We start from the raw sequence: 20895 nt of genomic DNA on the forward strand, positions 1-20895 counted from the left end.
GTTACTTCCACCTCGGGGGCCATATGGTTGATTTGGCAGGTTCTCAAACACCTGCCTCCGATTGTTTGGCTCAAAGATTACTTGGATCTCTTTGTATTGGGTTTGTTTGAATGGCTGAATGAGTGATCTCAGTCTAGTTTACTAGTTCAATTATAACCAATAGTGGCAGAACCGCATGGAAAAGGAGCCCAAAGCACGGTCATATAAATCAGTCAAAACACAACATGTCTGCCAGTGACGGTGGATCAATACTTATTTGGATTTATTTTTATTTGGAGCTTGGCACATGGAGAATGGAACGGGCCTCTTACTGTGTTAGTTCAAGGCTCAATCATGTCTATTTGGTCTAACATTTAGGGTTGTCTTTTTGTGTTATTTTACTCTTTCTTATAGCTTTATGGCCTGATTTGACTCGGGCTCTCAGATCCAAGTGAATGAAATCTTCATGTTCCAGCATAAAATGAAAATCAACTGTGTTTCTTCGTCTTCATCTTTGTGGTTAAAGAAAAATATTGAAGGTCTTTTCCTTTTTCAATATGACAGAAGCCTTGTTTCTGCCTGGTTGGTAAAGCTAACTTTTAGACTTTGCAAAAAGGGACATGTTTGGTGCAACCTTTTACAAAGTGTAGAACGTCAGATGTGTTTAAAGCATCCATTAATTCATGGTGGAATCAGACAATAAAGGGAGTAGAGGAAGTAAAGACTGGAAATAATACAAGTTGCCTCGACCATTCTACCAATCTCGGGAGAAAATGGAGAGAGGTCCTCAAAAATGTGTTTATATTGGGCGGGTTTGAATATTCTTTCATTTCAGCAAATATTGGCTGCCAATACTTTGCTTTTTGGGATTCTGAAAACTGATTGTGTGAACTATTTGTTCTCAAATTCACTATTTGTTCAACCACTTGGTACTCTTCCTTTCCTGTTGTTACTGTTATCCATCTGTTGCTTAATTGTGATTGGCAAACTGCTTCGAGGTGCGAGGCAACAAGACCTTCTGGATTCGGGTGAATTCCCAGCATCAGCCAATGTTCAAGCTGTTTCCATTTCCTGTTTCTCCCACATCAACTCTTTTTCAGCTTCAGCTTTAACAACTTGAAGTGGTTTTAAGAAACGTCGTTGTTACAATCCAGCCCTTTACCAGCCTTCAACTTTGACATACATGCACAGCGGTGATCTTGTATCGATGCCTGAATATTATTTTGGTACCTCAGACTTGTATTCGACCTTCACAATAATTTTTTTGAGGCTAGGTTAACATTCTTTTTTTCCCAGAGGGATATCAGCAGATAGGAAATGAACCCAGCCAGCCTATGAAAAGGTCACTTCTTCCATGTCAGTGGGACAAAGATGAACTCAGTGTTACTGTGTCAGCCAGCAGAAAGACATTTCATAGGTAGATACCCTGCTGAAGACCCTCATGATATGTCAATGGCTGCCTTCTTCTGGATCAAATATTAAAGTGGAAGGCAGTGCTGACAGTAAAGAGCCGCCACCTCCTCGAATAACTCCATCCGAACACTGACTGTTACCTTCTAACATCCATAATGCAGAATGTGTTATGGATAGGAACATGATAATATGAATGTTTGTGCTATAATGAGACGCTGTGCGAGGCTAAATTTTTCATGCAGGATTCCAAAGCAAGTGCTGGGCTTTATACTAATGCAAAAATTACACAATTATACATGAAAGTCCAATGAAAGATTCATGTAAACGATGGCTCACCTCCATGTGACCCCCGAGAAGACCGATCTGTGGTCCTGGAGAGGTTACATGAAAAAATTAAGGCATCTTACAGTCGAGAGGGTGCGCAAGTCAACTCATGCTGAACAGAATGGCTCGACTCGATACATTTAACATGCAAACACACATAAACAAATTATGTTTTCTCAATGTCAGGGCTTTTTTTTAGACGACACTATATGGCCAAACGTGTGTAGGAGAAATCTTTACAATTTTTTGTTGCTTCCCCCCCTCGTTCAGATCTTTGTAGGGCCCCAACCCTCCAGGTAGAAGTTTACAACTAATCTGTTTTAATAATACTAAAGCTAAGAGCTTTGCATGATTAGGGGCGTGGCTGATTTGACTGACAAGGTAGGTCATTGTAGTGGTTTAACCACTTTAGACTTAAGACCCTCCTCTGCTCCACCTCTTTGCCTGTTTCACTGAAAGCTTGGTAGAGTCTGCATTTCCATTATGGTGGCCACCGTTGCAGGGCTTCATAACACCTCTTCAGAAACCAATGGGGGGAGGAACATAAGCGATGGATCTGGACTTTTAGTCTAATGGAAGCAAATCCCGATTTAACACTTGGTTGGAGAGCAGGAAACAAAAGGAGTGGAGGCTGTTTTTTTGCGGCAGATGGTTTTGCGTTAAAATACAATGTTCTTATGTTCACATATTTTGGGCTTAATTCTACGTCTTCTTTTGATTATAGGTGCATCACCTGCTTGTGACTCGAATCTTCTCATCAGATAAGAATTCAAACATTGAAGCTCAAAACTATGGAAGCCCATTTCCGCCAGTTTAAAAAATATAAATGAAAACTTGGCTTTGTTGAGATTTTTTTTTGCCATAAAATATTTTCCACTTTTTATCTCATGTTTATGACTTTGTGATCTCATAATTTCGATTTTTATCTCATAATTATGACTGCTATCTCATAATTTTGATTTCTTTTTTTTATCTCATAATTTTGACTTCGTTATCTCATAATTTTGATTTATTATCTCATAATTTTGATTTATTATCTCATTATGATTTATTATCTCATAATTTTGACTTTTTATCTCATTATGACTTTGTGATCTCATAATTTAGATTTTTTATCTCATAATTTTGACTTTCTATCTCATAATTATGACTATACAAAACGCTTTTTTACATCTTTTGCATTATTCAAGCCTTCCTTCTGCACTTACCAAACTTTAAGTTAACATCTCTTTCATCGTCTTTTTGTAATTCCACCTTTACACCTTGACATATAAACTTGAGGGGCGATGTTTTTCCCTCGTTGGTCCACCTCGACGCCCCCCCCCCTCCCTTCCTCCCTCCCCTCCATCCCCTCCATTGGCGCCTACAGTCCCCGGGGCCATGCTACCCCTGCTGAAGCGCTGTGCTGTGAGCGAGTGTGCTGCCTGCCATCAATATGGGTGAGTTACAGAGGTCAGCGGTTCAAATGCAGTTCACGCTTGACGCCGTCACCGACTGTGGCCTCCGCGTGTGAAGATTTAACGTATGCATGAGTGTGTATATTGGGATTGGTTCTGTGTGATCCTTGTATACAAAATTTGGTTTGCGTGTTTGCTCTCAGCAGCAGCACCAAGGGTTCGATCTCCAAACCCACTGTGGGCGCCGTGCCAGCCGACATAATGAACACGATGTGAGTGAGGCATGTGGGACAGCAGAGCAGCGGGAGGTGATCAGCTGTATCACTTCAAATACATCACAGTCACTGGAGGGAAAATGTCAGGCGACGATCAATACTTTCCTCGTAGTGCTTGATCTTTAAGTGAGAATCTTTGTGCACATGCAGGTGACACGTTGAGAGCCCTGAGGCGGATAAATCTGGGAATTCTGACTTTGTTGTTTTTGATTTTATATGTAAAGATCAGCATCCATCCTGACTCACTTCATACAGCCCCATTCTTAAAAACATGGCGCCTAAAGTGCTTCCTACAGGAACAAACTCGCCCTGCATGATGAGATGAAAATATTCACTATAACTCAGTTTCTATCTGCAGTTCTTCATGTTTTATAAAACACCTGTGTTTGCTGCATGATTCAAACACAATCCAGAAAGCATTTTTTTCACTTCTGAGCCGACACCAATTAATCTGAAGGCCGCTGTTGGATAGCTTGAGCTTCATCTTACTGCATCACAATAAAGAAAGTATGGCCGTTATTCCCAGGAGTGTTTTCATAATCAAAGAAAAAAAAGAAAACCTTCCTCATTTTGTACCATAATTATTGCCTATGTCATATTTTGTCATATGTTTTCAGACAAGAAGAAAAAACACATTCAGAGTCATGTGATTCGAGTCCACACCTCTGCAGGTCATAATTCCTATGATCGACTGAACGTACATTTACTGTATAGAAAATTGAAGAAATATGAGCTAGCTTACCAGATGAATCAAAGAGAAGAGCTAATGCTTCACTTGTGGTCAGCAGAGCCCTGTTTTCATGGGGCCGCCATCTTTGTATGTAGCGTCAAAAATGCCAAAGTCAAAGAGATGACTTAGGCAGATAGTGATTTTTGAATAACAAGCATTCTTATAGGCTGAGGCCAATAATACCAGTGAATCAGCAGTGTTAGGAGAGTAGAGTTAGGTAGATATCACAATTTGACCAAAATACTTAGGCAATTATGCTGTGAGGGTAACGATTTGGTGAATTCAGAAAACGTGTAATTTGATCTTCAAAGAGAGAGTCAGAGTAAAAACCAAAAAAACTAACTTTGAGTCTCTAACTAGACTCTTCTCCTCTGTCGCCCCCCGGTGGTGGAATGAACTTCCAAACTCCATTTGATCTGCAGAGTCCCTCTGCACCTTTAAGAAAAAGCTAAAGACCCAGCTCTTTCATGAATACCTACTAACTTAATGATGATGGTCTCCATATTATTGATGATGATGATGGTAATGACGATGGTTTTTGTTTGATAATGACGACTTATAAGATGGTTTCTATACTGATGAGAGCTCTCAAGAACTGCCCTCAATGTTGTGCTTTGCCTCTGGTCACTTCCTGTCAGCACCTGTGTGTCCAATCAGACTCAAAGCTGATCGTTTGCTCTTACTCACATTGTTCCCTTTTTTCTAGATCCTTGCTTGTGTTGTACTTACTCTTTGATGTACGTCGCTTTGGATAAAGGAGTCTGTTAAGTGAATTGTAGAATTGACTAAAAATGTAAATCCACATTGAAAGATGGTTACACCAGTGGTTTCCAGCCTTTTTTGGTTCATCACCCCACTTAACAAAACTCCCCCAGACATCCAAAACACATTCAGCTTAATCCAATGGTTAACTGTTTTCATTAAATGTAGGGAGAACGTAGGGAATGATGTTTTAAAAGGATGTAAATCACAACTTAAATGTCTAATAACATAAAATTAGGAAACAGATGAATTCAGGTATGAAGCTGTAATGAGCCGAGCGTCTTTCTGTGAACACCTGTGATGCAATCAAAGAGTTTGTTTCTCGACTTGTCTCGACACAAACTGCAGCTTGTGAATGTGACTTCTCCAGAGAGTGCTGTGTGCTGATCACATGCAGCTCTGTGGTTTGTGTGGTTCATGTGGCCATCTAGTGGGCTGCTGAAAAACTTCCTCTTTGGAATCTAAATGAGGGGATAGAAGATTGTTTTTGTTGATTTTATATTCAACACATCATATAAGTAACTAAACACTGTTTCCCACTTAATGAACACAGCCGTTCACTTGAGCTCTTAAATCAGAAAAATACGTCAAGATTTCTCAACATTTCATTTGAAAAAGAAAGTTTCTCTGCAGTTCAATTAGCTATCTTCAATATTGATTGTGCTTCCTTTTTTAATTTTCATATACAGTATATATATATATATATATATATATATATATACAATAATTTTTACTTTATTTGATGGGGCAGTGGATACAGTAGAAAAACAGAGAGAGAGAAAGAGTGAATGACATGTGGGAAAGGAGCCACAGGTTGGACTTGAATCCGGGCCGCCAGCTTGGAGGACCATGGCCTCTGTACATGGGGCACAACCTAACCGCTAGGCCATCTGCGCCCCTAGACGAGCTTTAGTACTCTGCCATCTTTAATGGACTGATGAGGTGATTGTGTTGAAATTGGATCTTTATGAATAAATGAGTGAGCGGGAGATCTTTTTTGTTAAAGATAATCAGAACCTTTTTCCCAAAAAATGAAATATAGACAAAAGTAACGTCGCTTAATCATCACTTCTGGGCCTCTGTGGTGATGTCGTCTGCAGAGACCCTGTCCTCTGCCTGGATTTTGGTGTTTGGTTTGTTTTAGTTGACTCGGGACGTTTCTGAGTGGGTTTGTTTTCCCCAGCCAATGACAGCGCGCAGGTGAGTTTAAGTGGATGCCATTCTTGGATTGGATGTGATTCAAATACAACAGATGTGGACAATAAAACATAATCACAGTCAGTTGAAACACCTAGCTGATAAAGCTTTTTCTACAACGAGGTGTCACACTGTGCTGTCATTCAGTACGTTACACTCTGTCATGATGATTCTGTTTAATAATGTGGGAGGAAACAATCGACTACTTTTTCATTGTTCATCCATATTCTCCGTCTCCGTCTACAAACTACATCTGTAAACTCTACAACAAACAGCCAATTACGATGTGCTCTATCATCATCACACAAACGTACAGTCAATCATATAGTGTAACAGATGCAGGATCCCGAGCAGATCTGGTACCTATACACCGGGCTTGGTAGTCAAAATGTTGAATACTTTGACACTTTTGATACCTCATGTTTGAAAATGACAAAATCTCTGACGTTAAAATGTGCAATAGAATCAAAAAGAACCAAAGCGTTAGAAAACAACAACACAGAGTCATATTTTCAACCAAAAGCTGCAGCAGAGAACTCGGTCTAAGCTGCACTAATACGTTAACATAAGAAATGTTGGAAATGCTTTTGTGCAATCGAGCGTCTGCAGAGGTTTGCCTGCAAATTTTGGTAAATGACAACAAAAAATTACCAAATATTGGGCGGCCTAGGACTTCTATTTTTGTCGTCATGGTGTTGAGACAGGTATCGGTATAATTTTATTGTTACTAGGATCACATTTAAGTTTAAAATTCTGGTTTTAAGACACAAGCAGCAGTCAAGAGGTCATGCTTGGAGGATTACTGGAAGTACAGAAACAAAAAACCCTTGTGATTTTTCTAAGAACTGTGTGTAAGTGTGTGTGTGTTGAAGGGATGTGTCGGTGTAGTCTTCACAGAGGAGTTGTTGTTTTTGATCAGCGAGCAGAAGAAGCGCTGTTTTTGGTGACTTATTGACTCGACTTGTGTGGTTTTTCTCTGTTAGTTCTTGCTGCAGGTTGCACTGTGTGGAGCTTCTCTTGTTAGTCTATGGGGTCTGTGGTTTTGTGGCCCCGGATGGGAGGGTGCATTTCTCTTTTTCCTGAGGTAGGCTGCGTATTGAGGTTAGCGGCACAAAGCTAAACATGGAGGAAACAAGCCTGATATGAAGGCTGAAGCAGGAAGGCCGTGATGTGAGGTAAACAAAACAACACGGGTCAGGGGATTTTTTTTTCTTTCTTGTGTGTGTGTGTGTGTGTGTGTGTGTGTGTGTGTGTGTGTGTGTGTGTGTGTGTTTCTACGTCCGCTCCTTAAAGGGCACCAAAGCCTGGTGATTTGAACATGTTGAAATGTGCTCTAATTTTATGACTTCCGGTGGATCGCTCGAGCAGCTCTGCAAGAATGTTTTATTTTGTGTGCAGATTAAAAAGGACAAAAAGGGCTCCTAATGAAAAGCTGATTTCTAACATTGAATATTTGTTATTTATTTTTTACAAGCTGGTTAAATTTTGTCATAAAGTCAAAAAAAAAATGGAACATTGTGTGAATTTCCTCTTTCTAAACACATTTAAATAAAGTAACCAAGGAGGTTTTATTGGTCAAAACCATCAAGTTTAAGGTTACACACATTTATTCATCATGAAGCATGTTTTAAATGAAGCAGCTGATTCATAAAAACGGGGAATCAGTCCATGGAATAATATCGTTCATTACTGCAGTGATCTGTGAGGTCATTCTGCAGATTTATATTTAGCAGTATGATGATGAACTTTGAAAAAAAATCTTGAATTCGGGTTTCTATCATTGAATGCTCCGAACATTTGATTATTATTATGTCTTTTATTCAAACTCGAAAATCAGTGAGAGCATGGCCCTCATGTTCAATGACGTCGAGCAGATAAAAATATTAGAATAGCAGAGAGGACTCCTATGATTCCCCAACAGCCTCAACGTGATCTTTAGTTATTGTATCGAGATGGTGAAAGTTATACATACTGGGCCTTTAAAGTGCTTTGTAGTGAAGAACAGGTGGATGGTGCAAAGAAGCCAAAAGTAGATCGACTAACATGGAGGAAATGTGAGGCGGTAGCTTCCGACGTGCAAGTCTCGTCTCACAGAGAGAGAGGACCATCCAACTTTTCTATACAGCATGCAATGATGGGCTCTGTAAGCATCACCTGATGAATCTACCTTCAGAGTGGGAAAACTGCGTCAAGGTGTTTTAAAGTTGCAGCAGAAGCATGTCTGTACAAAGTATCACCGTTATCTAACACAGAAAAAACTCACTTTCCCACCCAGGCAACTTTTTTTTCTGTGTTGTATGATATCAAATCGAACAGGTTTAGATTGTTTTAAAGAAAGGTAGCTACAAACCTGAGCCCGTGCACTTTGCTTAAAATTTGAAATACAAACTGAAATACAAATATTTAATTGATTCAATAAATATAAAAGTATATGTGAGGGCTGCTGTGCTCTCTGCCAGTCGGTCTTCTCTGCTGAGGTGAACACTGACAAGACATTTGCTGCATTTCATACCAACACCAGGGTGGTAACGATGACTGATGTCATGATCAGGCCTGACTGAAACTAACAACATTATTATAGCCTTGCCAGACTCTGCAGCTACAACAGCACACACACACACACACATGTAGACACACAGGTGCACACACCAAAAGCTGCTGTGTGTCACTAAGTGTACAGAGCATTGTGTGTTTTGGATGATCTTGTCGAACATCATTTTTTCTTTGCACGTCTCCGCTGCTCAACAGTTCTGCAGAAATATCATCTATTCAGCGGAAAGTGTCAAAACGATGTTTGCTGATAACATTAGATCACATTTCCTATCTCAAACCGACCTTTATGGAAAGATGTCAAGCTTTAATTTTGCTACAGGTTATTCAAAAGGTTTAGAAAAATTAATAAAAGGGGAGTTTATTGTGAGAATATGAGGACTTCAGTATGATTACTTTTTTAAATATATAATATTTACATTACATTGATAAGTCAGGTAATAAATAAACACCTCATGGTTCAGTCTGAGATGTTGGGAGTTCTTCATAAAAAGCTAACAAGAGTTTAAAATGTGCACAATCATTGGACACCGTGCATCACTGTGTCTTGAGATTTTGTGACTTGTTGTAGACGCCTTACTCATCACTGTGATCTGTACAATTAATCTGATGTGCCATCCTTGGAGGTGTGCAGGTATATACACTGGCTGAGTCTTGTTTATAATAGTCTTCTTGGTTTGGTTCCCTCTTTATTATGTTCAAACCTCCAAAGAACCAGAAGCCACTCTGCTTTGAGCTCATGTGATGTTTTTAAACTGTCTGTTCCCTCTGCAGGGAACTTTCTTCCCAAAACGACTCCAAACTGGCAGATCTCATTTCACTTTTGCTGGATCTTAAATGACAAAAGAAAACGCGAGACCATTGTCTGTGTTTCTAAATTGTAATCTGTGATCACGACTCATGCACTTTAGCTGCACATTTTAATTTCTTTTTGCTCTAAACATGTTTGAAAACTGTTTCTTAATCATGTAATGTTTATCATGATTCTGCCCTATTGGCCAGGTCATCCCTGTGAAAGAGATTGTGACCTCAATGGGTCAATTACCTGTTTTAATAAAGGTTAAAAAAAGACACAAAAACATTGACTAAGTATGATGTATGCTCTCTCATGCATTTTAAGGAATGTAACTCAAGTATTTTTTTGTATTTAGGGTTATTGGGAAAGACACTTACTAAACACTGTGAAGCTACTTAGCTGGAATATCTCAACATAAGTTCCCCTTCTTTTCACACAAATTGTGTTTCTCCTGAAGCCTAATGTGTCAAAACCTCCGGAGTAAAGAAAGATGTGAGGTGACATCATCAATTATTATGGGTGAAGAAACCAGTCCATACGTCCTTTCAGTGCAAGTTCCAGTTTATTTATAGGAATATTTACAGACAGAGAGAAAGAAAAGGTGACTCTTTATATTCCTCTGTTGGTTGCACTTGTAATTAATACCAGCAGAGTTGTACCACCAAGTACAATTAGACCATTACCTCTCATTAGTGTTGTGGAGAGCTAATTAGTGCTGAGGTCTCGGTGTGCGCTTCATGGTACACAGGAGATCAACCTGACTAAAATGAGTTGTAGGAAAGTGGAGCGTTACAAGTAACAGAAAAATGAAACGGCCAGGTCATTGTCTCCTGAGTAACTGAGTATAATTTTATGATAAAATAATCTCTAACTGGATTGGATTTGCTCACTTTGTGGCCCGAAAAAACAGAGTAAGCCTGCTGTAATGACACCCAAAAAAGGAAACACAGATGAGATAATTTCTGATTTTTTTGTTTGATTTTTACAGCCTCATGTACACAAAAAGCAAAGAATAATTTAAAAACCTGGTGTAGCTTTTCTAACCATTACACAACGGACCTCAGCACAGCTTCTGCACGGATGTGTTGCAGCATAAATATGCACACATCACACGAACTCATACCAGGAGTGTTCACTCGTTGTCGCAGCTCATAGACAACAGTTTGTGGTTGTTAACAACATCCCGGCAACTTTTACCACAGCACAGCATCTTCCCTCTCCAAGACAGGCTCATGAAAAACCACAAACTATATCCTCTGTTTTCTGACAAAACAGGAAATATTCTGTTGCCTTTGGCTGTGAGAAAAAGATGATGAAGGGGTTAAAAAAAAAAAAAAGGTACCAATCTTCAAACAATGCACTTGTTGGTTTCCTTTTCTTAACAAAAAAGTACTTAACTGCTGTCAGATTTGAAATGTTAAAGATCAAGTTAACTCAAAATCTTCAATTTTAGATTTTTAGTTTCAATGTAACACTACAACATCATCGGCGTAGTCGTCTACTTTGCACATATTTAATAACGTTCTTTCTTTACTGCATTAAACATCGGATCAGAAAATATCATAATCAGAGACTTTATATCGCTTAATAATAATTCACAGGCATTCATTTTCCATTCCTCTTTAGTGTTCTGGTGGTTGTATTGCGGGAAACAATAGTTTAATCTCATCTTCTCTGAAGGCGGTCCTGTAGTTGAATATAAGTCGACTAGAGGACGAACCACTATATGATGAGTAAAAGAGGAACTGTGTTGGGTAACATTTGTATATATCTGGCATATATTTCATATTTAGGGTGTTTGTGGTGGCGAGGATTATATATACTGATATACAGACACTCCAATTTGAAGTTGCTGGATAATAGAGTACATGTTGCATTAGTTTGACATACTTGCAAAATACCTGTCTGTACACACTTTTTGATATATATATTTTTTTTACATAGAGTCATATAGGAACATACATAGAGTGTAGAATAATTGGGAGTCATTAAGCCCTCTTTCATTTAATGGTCAAGTATCTTTGTGTACGGCTTTATTATCCACCAGGAAGTAGCTTTAAGGATAACTCCAGTTTATTTAGTTTAGTGGTTAAATAACATTTAAAATCACCAAGGTAATTGCTGAATTCTCTGAGTGTGGTTAAACTGAGACAAAAAAAAAGTCTGTAAGTGCGATAAACAGACGGTCATATGATCATGGTAAAGTATAAACAAGCCACAAGAAATTCAACAAAATATCACTGTTTAACTTACTTTGAACTTCTCCTGTTTTCTTGTGAATTTCTGAGTAGCAGTCAGGGGTTTCCCCCCTCGACTCTATTATGTGTTAGGGACTGTTTTCAGATATCAGCCACAGAATCAGGCAGAGCTCTTCGTTAAATAATCCGCCTTTCTTTAAATCAGTCAACGATGCAAAAACAAATCACAACCCACGCCTTGTGATTTCTACACTTTCTTCATCTTTGTGCCTGGTTTTTAAAAGAACGTGCAACATTTTACAAATAAATACAACAGAAATAAAATATATGCTGTATAAATGTCTACAATGAGTGAGAAGCTCGAGTTCCGCTGGCTGTACTGTTGTCGGGCCGTGTTTACATGGACGGGACGGCCTTGAGTAAAAAGCTGTTTTAGTCAAGGACTAGAGAAGAAGAACATACTCACTGATTATTTGGATGTCACATAGTGTCTTTAGATCGTGGTCATTCTGTGTCGATTTATGTGCAACATGAAGCTATGCGCTACCCAAAGTGTGCTAACATTAGCATGCTAACACAACAATCAGTGTTAATGTCTATTTTACAGTGTTGTTGTATTATGTGTGTTATTTCCTCAAATCCTAACCAGGTACAAGGACTGCAAATTAGCCATGGCTACAGGTCCTACAGGTTAAAGGCTACATGGCATCAGTTGCACTTCAATTAGATGTGACAATGCCCATGCTTTTCATGTTCTAAAACATTTTTCTTGAATGATGAAAAGAAGTTAATAAAAAAAACTTTAGCAGCATTATATTAATATTGAAGAAAATAGAGAACTGCTCGGAGTGCCTGGTTAACTAGGTTAGCCGTTAGCATGCTAGCAGCAGCAGTTCTGCATCAATTTGAGTGATGTTTCGCGCACAGTCTCCATATCCACTAAAATAATGTCCAAATAGTAATAAACCAGAGTTATCCCTTCATAATATACCGTCTTGACGCCCTGAAAAACTCACTTTGTTTTGACCTATCAAAGGAAACTTGTATCCCCAGAGCAAAGCCTCTGCAGAGTGTTTGGACTCAGAGTTTTGATCAAGAGTGCTTCAGGTGGGTAGAAGTTAGGTGATGCATACCTTGCATCATATCCTACATCATCCTGCAGTAGCAATCATCGCGCTGTGTGCTCTCATCTACCTCGTTTCATTTCCTCAGTAACTTCAAACCGGTGTAAATGCATGGGTGTGTGGACGTCCCCGACATTAGAAACTGCACATGTAACTGAAACCCTAAGTGAGCTGACATCAGTGTAACTTTGTTTTTGTGTTTTTTCTTTCAAAAGAAAGTTTCACAAGCAGATCTGGAGATAAGACTTTGAGAAAAACTGAACCCATGTATCAAAAGAGCAGAATTGTCTTTGCTGAAACCCTGCAGAGATAACTTTGCTGACTGGAGATTATGTTCCTGGTGTCAGATCTCCAATTTAGAAATACACTTAAAGCCTGCAGCTTCCTCCTCAGAGCAGTCCAGAAATCTTCATCTCCTGCGGCCGGTTGTGTGTATCCTTATGTTGCTGTTTTTTGTTGGGTGGTCTGGGCAGTCGTGACATCAAACTGTTTGAAAAGTCAGATCTTTAGGAAGACCGAGTGGAATCCCAGGAGAGAAACTAAAGTCTTTGTACAGAAAACAATCCCATGTGATGGGATTTATATCTCCATAACTCCTTTATATACATCAGTGTACAAGCACACAGGAGAAAAACCAACATGAGACATGTTGAGTGTTTACATTTGCAAAAATATATCTCCATATTTTTTTGCCTTACAGATTGACAATATAAATAGTAAATAATCAAGGAAAATATATATGGGGACTGAAAACGGATACATTTTATAGGCTATGCTAACATAAAGTGCTAAGATACTTAGATTTTTTTTTTAACAGGCTGCAAGCAAAAGGTATATTCTGAGCAAAAAAAAAGTTTTCTCCACTTGTAAGAAGATGTATCAACATCAGTGCCCCGCCCTGCAGGGCATCATCATGATTCAGTCCGGTGTAAAACTGCCGTCAGGCTCCTCCACACATACTTTCACATTCATGTTCCCCAGCTTGTCGGTCGGTTTGTGTAAAGATGATAAGATGTGAAACTGGAACGTTTTATTCTTTCTCAACTACCATGAAAACATGCTTTCTTGTTTCAAAGAAGTGAAAGTGAATTAGCATCACACCCTGATCAATAAGACGTCAGCCAGGCTAGCCCCTTTCACACCTGCACGAAACTCCTCCAACTTTTGGGGTGAGCTTGAACGCATCCGGCAAACATTTTCACCCTGATCTCATCTGGACTTTCTCACTTGCTGTCAGATCAACCCCGGCCGCTCTCTAGCTGTCGGGGTTGATGCATCCAGTGCAATCCTCGTGCATGTAAGGAAACTGCTTCATACTCTTTTCTGGTCAACAGTATGTTCCTTTCCAGTCTTGTGGGTATCCTGTGCATTCACAGTAGCTTGGACAGTCTTGGACAGCTTTTGTTAGCTTTGGACTATGTTGCCATTTCCTTGTCATCCTCATGTCCTGCCTCCTGAAACCCCCTCCCCTCGTTCGGGTCTGACAGGGAAAATGTCCCGCTGTGAAAGAGCAACTCTGGAAGATTTCAGGGGCAGACCGTTCCGGCAATTTCCCGAAATTTCCAGGAGTGCGTGCGTGAAAAGGGCTAATGTCAATCTTCTAAAACTTCAGTATCAAAATGTTTAACAAAATGTAAATCCATCCGTTTATTTTAAGAAGCCACCTTCCACCAGATGACGATAAGAATCCTTCTTCAAAATCTTGTAATTTGTGAAAATAAAAAAATTGTCCAAGCAGGTGTACAGTGTTTAAAGCAGTGTGGGGGAAAGAAACACGCCTCAGTTGTCCCTGATCATTAACCGTAACACTGAAAATAACTCTTTGACATGCAGAGCCCCTGAACCGTCCCGCTTGCCTCTCGCTCCTCGTCTTTGGCTTACTTTGCTAAATCAAAGTGTACAAACTTACACTGTGAAGCGGAAAACAACACAACACCTGAAACTGCCTGAAACCACACAACAAGACTCGTAACAAAACAGCAGCAACCAGAGCCGGTCATTATACAGGCAAAGCTTTCAATAAAGGACCCATCCTCACAAAAGACGATCGTGTTTTAGAGCTGCCCAAAAAATAACTGCGCACATTTTGCATCCCTACAGACATGCCCTCCTCAAATGGATCATCGCCACCGTGATTCTCTTGGTTGTGACTTCTCTTCCATCGGTCCGGCTCTACCCATGTCTCTTACATAATCTATAAGAGGAGAGCGCAGATGTGTGCGGGCTGGTTGCCATGGCGATCAGATCTTGCTGTTCTCCAGGTGGGAGTCAATGTGCTTGATGAGTGCGTCATCAGGGTAACCGACGGGGAATATCAGCTGGCAGAGGGGGCAGCTCCGCATGTCGCTCTCCTCGGTCTCCATCCAGAGCTGCAGAGGGAAACACACACACACACACACACACACACACACACACACACACACACACACACACAGGTGGATGTATAGTTAGACTTCAGTATCAATCACACGTGGTACTAAACTTACTCACCTCTCTGGATTGTATTAGTCATCCAGTGGGAGGAAACAGAATTACACCACTACTTTGTGAGTGAGCTCTTCAGACTTACACAACAAGGTTTTTTTATTTTACAGTACAAAAGACAGACGGGTAGTAAATCCAAGTGGAAACACTCATCCATGTACTGATTCATTGTGTAAAATAAGTAAAATCACGGAGATAAAAATAACTAATTAGAAGAATGGTTAAGCAGTTCTTTTTGCATTTTTTGATTAAGAAATAAGAACTAAGGCTTTTTTTCAACATTTGAGTTAAAGCGTAGGTGACAAAGCAACTTCATAAAAATTAAATATAATTCCTTATAGAGAACAGGAATGACAATGACGTGATTTTGTAGGCCAACCCGGAAGTAGCATCTCCATTGGGGCCTAACGAGAATTCTCCTCTGGGATTTGTGCATTGGATCATTGCAGAAAATAATCTCTGTGGCTAACACACGTTTCTGAAGCGTAGGCGTTTTGTTCAGCAGGATAATCTTCACAGATGAACGCCACCTTTATGATGTTTGAAGCGTTAATGTGGCCGACAGAAGTAAAAAGCTAACGTTACGCTACAAGCTAACTACACCACGGTGGGATGATTGTGACGTCACTAGCGTTACGCTTCAGACGATCTCCGATAAACTAATCCACGTAGTTTAATAAATAGTTTACTGACATAATATTCACCTTAACCTAAAGATTAAACCTTCAGGAGACAAAATCCCCGTTGACTTTTAGATGTTAGACCCCATGGCGCTCAAATGCTAACTTACTTCTGGGTTTTAGGACTCATTCCTGTAGCGCTCTATAGGGTTAAATTAAGTAAATACACCCAATTGTTTCAACTGGAACTTATCTTGATAACATATCTCTATCTGAGGGTCCTATGTGTTAACGTCATGTGTTCTTCTAGTTCTTGTTAAAATAATGATTGTGACCCAAACACAACAGGGGGATTAATGTGTAACAACAAAATGTCAAAATGAGACTTCATAGATAAATCTGGGGGAAAGAGGACTCCTGCATTGCTCGCAACTCCTGCTCGTCGGACGGTTCAGGCGTCCATGTTGTCCTATCCCTTACGTTCCTCACACAATCCCACTTAAAAAAAACAGCCTGAACCTTCCCTTGAAAAGTAGAAAAGCATTTTGGTTCAGCACATTGTTTAAACTCACATTGATAGAAGGCCAGGACTGAGCGTGCTCCGCTGACAAGTACCCGGGCTGCGGGTGGCAGCTGAGGGTGTTGGACCTCTGAGGGATGGGGAAGGCCGAGCAGGACGCCGGGCCTCTCATGACACCACTGGGCACCGCAGAAGACAGCACGCCCAGTGTCCGCGGTGGGCTGATGGGATGTGGGCAGGTCCACTCCTCCTCGTCTTCGGAGGACTGTGGGGGCTGGGGGGCCGGTGTGGAAGGAGGAGGGGGCTCAAAATGCAGGTGGGCTACCTCAGAGAGCGGGAATGGCATTTCCCTGGAGTGGCGCATGGAGCTTTCCCCGTGGCCCCCGTCTCCTCCTCCGCCTCCTTGATGGGAGGACGGCGAGCCTCTGTGCTGCAGTCCACCGTGAGGAGAGCCCATGTGCTGCGTCTGCTGTTTTGAGTAGCCGTCGATGTAGGGGCGAGGCTTAGGCAAGGTGGAGACGGGGTCCAGAGAGAAGCGGGGCGGGCACTGGTAGGCAGAGGGGTCGGCGACCTCCGAGTAACTGCGGCGGCCTTGGAAGCTGGCCCTCAGGTGCTGGCTGGGCGGTCGGCAGGAGTACGAGGCCGGCCCGTTGTTGACGTCCAGCAGGGGGGAGCGGCGGTGCATGTCCGGGGAGAGGCGCTGCAGCGACGGGGAGCGTCTCGGTTGAATCGGGGAGTGGTGCGGTTGGGGTGGGACAGGAGAGTGGCGCTGTGAGATGGGCGAGTGGCGCTGAGACACCGGAGAGTGACGCTGGTGGTGGATGGGAGAGTGACGCTGGACTGAGGAAACAGGAAAAAAAAAAACATTCATTCACAGAAAATAAGAAAAAAACAATCCAATGCACGATTTTAAACATTTAAAACCCCTTTAGTGTCATAGCATGTTCATGCAGACCTTCATTTTCTGACTTAAAAACACTTCAGGTTAGACAGTTCACCTCTAAATAATTAGACACTCCAGCTTGCACATCTGTTCGTCAACAACATGGTCTTCTACTCCATTGAAAACCTCACCAAGCCCACAAAGCACGAGTGTCAGGATTTTTAGTCTTTTCTTAAACTGACAATGCGGGAAGAACCGAGCAGTAAATAAGAGAGGTCCTTTGAAGAATGGTGCCTTTTTATGACATCTGATTACCATCTGACTAAGTGTATTTTAGAGTTTCCTTTCTTTGTCCTTCTTTTCATTATTTACTTAATATTTCATATCAATAACTGTCTTCATTAATCCAAATTGATTTTTATTTTTTGGAAGATGTGCAGATAAGATCCGGACCGATTAATTGGCCAGATGATAATATCGGCCAATATTAGCATATCAAGTGGATATCAGTATCGGCTAATTTATAAGATATGCAGCAATATTACTCGATTTATGGACCAGTCAAATAGCTTTTAATTTCAGTTTCATTGTATTTCACTACCAGTTCTCTTTCTGACTGTCAGGAGCAGATTGTGCAAAATGGATTACGACAAGCATCATCACTGGAGCAGATGGGACAGTGGTTAGTGTGCACGACCCGTGTACGGAGGCTGTAGTCCTCTGGGCGGGCGGCCCAGGTTCAAAATCCGACTTGTGGCTTCTTTCCCGCATCTCATTCCCCACTCTCTCTCGGATTTACGACTCTATCCTCTATCCTCTATCCTATCTCTCCAATAAAGGCCCAAAAATCCCCCAAAAAATCTTTTAAAAAAAACAAGCTCTCCAGAGTGCCAAGTGGTGACGCACGTACATGCACAGTTAGTTTTCAGTTGAGTCACCATCTTGTCTTCTTTATATCTTTCCAAGTGTTTGATAACTGCATTTATGGGATAAACGCAATGAATGTGTCAATAGCTATCTCTACAGATCGAAGAAAGATCCAAGAGAGATATAGGCTGATTTATCAGTATCTGATTTTTTACTTTCTCTAATATCTATATCGACATCGGCCCCAAAAATCTCATATCTGTCGGTCCTAATGGAGATGGAGGCAGTTCTGAAAAACCTGAAAAGACGCGTTGTCCATATGTATATACAGTCAACAGGCCTGATACACAAAACCAGTGAAAGAGTTGATTTACCAGTTTGGATTAAAACAACCTGATTTGTCTGCAGAGCCATGACTTCAATCCTGAAAACTGGAGAGCTAACAGGCAGCTAGATTTACGCTCTTCTGTCTTGTCGTGGCATTCTCATTTTCAGCTGTTCATATAGTTTAAAGGGAAGGGACAACAATAAGTGGCCACATCAATCTAGCTGCTGACATTTCCTCGCAGAAGGAAATGTCGGTCGTATTATTCAACAAAATGACACATTCTTTTTTTTTGGTATTTGACATCAGAAGAGGTTTTTTTTGCGGTACTTTTAACCAAAACAAATCCCTCTCCAGATGCATGATGAGATAAGGAATGTTCCTCTCTGTTTTCTTTTTTTTTTTTTTAAAGACTGAGATCTGCACGGGTACATTAGGTACTGTTTGTGTAATTACAAGATATGTTGATGAGTCAGACACCGTTTCAGCTCCACTCTCCATATCAAAGAGGAAACATCATTCACGGCCCGTTTTGTCGAGGTGTTAAAAAGGGGGGGCGTTCGTGCTCTGAAGTGCTTTTTCAGCCTCTATATTAAAAGAAAACAGTCAAAGAAGAGCATTTAGTTTGTGCTTATTTTCACTGAATAACACCCGGGAGACTTTTTTATGACTGCATATTAATTCCCGTCTCCCGTTTTCTTTTCAACAATCCATTGAAAGTATTTGTTTTGTTGTTAAAGATAGCCACGAGGCAATCAACTCACTTCAAACCATCATGACTCTAATTACACAGAGGAGCCGTTAAAGTCACATTTAGAGATAAATGTGACACAACGCGACCCGGGGGAAGAGGCTTTTTTAAATTTCGCTTTTCTGTGTTTGCGTCGTCAGGCTCAGTTGTTCATTGATTCGTGCAGCCGAGTGTTTCAGTTTGTTACATCTCCAGCTCAGAAAAGGAAGTGCATGTGAGGCTCTATGGTTGGTGAAGGCTAGGAGGTGTCGTGGTGAGGCATCTGCTGTGTGTGCGTGTGTGTGTGTGTGTGTGTGTGTACATGCAGGAAGAGAAGGTGTTGCTTCTGCTGTGTTACACGTTTGACTCTTTTTTTTACTTTTACTTTTGTCCAAAAAAAAAGACCATTGTAAGCTTTTCTTTTCATGCCATAAAAAAAGTTTACGTTATTTAAACTATATTAAACATTTTGTAATATCCTTATTTTAGATTTGATCAGAGGTAAGACTCCTTCCAGCTGGTCTGAGCGGAGACATTAAATCAAACACAGGACAGAAGAACACATCTGAGACACTCTGAGTGTATAAACTGTGAGCTACTTTGTAAGACTTAATATTGTGTTTTGATTCTTTGTCACAAAGTGAACTCTCGACTAGATGACGTTAAGAACTACAAATCTATCCTCGGCTTTAAAAACAAAATCTGCTGGAAGATACTCATCTCTGTAACCACTGATGATTTTATATCACTGCTTTTAACTTTCATAATACATTCTCGGTGTGTATGTGATGAAGCGCTCTGCAGTGTTACTCTGTTATTTGTGCAGCCATTTTTACTGATGTTTTCTTATGTTGTAGCACTCGAAATCGGTCACTTTTTGAAGGTCTCGTCTCAGAATCTAAAGCATTTTTACTCGGCCTTGTCTTGGTCTCAGACTGGGTGAACTTGGGAACCACTGATGGCTATTTTTCCAAGTCATTACTGTAATAAGAAGGAAAAAGCCTCTTCTAAAAGAACAGATAACTTAAATTCATTCATAGTCTGATTTTTATCCTCCTGATTATGTCCGCAACCTTCCCGGTGTTACAGTCAAAGTGAGTGTCACGCCCCCTGTACACAAGATGATGATTTTACAGAGATATGGTCTTGGTCTTGACTCTGTCTCCATCCCTAAATGTCTCGATCTTGTCTCGGTCTCTGAGCACTCTGCTCCCGGGTCTGTCTCGGTCTCGGTTAGTGCGGTCTTCACTACAACACTAATGTTTTAAAAACCAAAGGTTGAGCTGCAAAGGGACTGCAGATGCACATTAGCTTCAAGCTAACTCCGCTACAATGCATCAAATTGCAACATGGTCCCTTTTACAAATCAGGATTTCATGCATTAAGTTGTGTTGATATGTGAAATAAGAAACCACAGTTAGTTCAGACTGTGTGTTCTGATTGGACAGTCGGCATGTGACGGTAGAGTGACGTCGATGGGACTTTTGACAATAAGAGTTGAGGGATGATTCTTTTTATAAACACGGTTCCTGTAGATGCTAACCTGGACTGGCCTGCTCCTGTGAGGCCTTCCTCAGGATCTCCGTCTGCTTGGAGCTCAGAGCCTGGAGGCGTCCCAGCTCCTCTGTCAGCTCCGTGTAGGCCAGAGCCAAGTTCACCCTGCAGGAGGAAAGCCAAAAGATGTCATGACGTCACAACAGAACAATGTGAGAGGGACTAAG

General features: G+C 40.8%; 1 protein-coding gene across 1 annotated transcript in view; it reads right to left on the minus strand.

Annotated features, from left to right (window-relative positions):
- Positions 1–9966: 9966 nt before the first annotated feature.
- The window catches only part of tbkbp1 (TBK1 binding protein 1), a 74005-nt gene continuing 63076 nt past the window's right edge, over positions 9967–20895 (minus strand). The window contains exons 8-10 of the mRNA XM_065949693.1: positions 20718–20833; positions 16422–17209; positions 9967–15114 (exon numbers count right to left, since the gene is read on the minus strand). Coding sequence (XP_065805765.1) covers positions 14986–15114; positions 16422–17209; positions 20718–20833 — 1033 coding nt within the window. The 3' untranslated portion in view covers positions 9967–14985. The remainder of the gene's footprint in view (positions 15115–16421; positions 17210–20717; positions 20834–20895) is intronic.

This window comes from Labrus bergylta, chromosome 21, assembly GCF_963930695.1.
Source record: "Labrus bergylta chromosome 21, fLabBer1.1, whole genome shotgun sequence".
Taxonomy (NCBI): domain Eukaryota; kingdom Metazoa; phylum Chordata; class Actinopteri; order Labriformes; family Labridae; genus Labrus; species Labrus bergylta.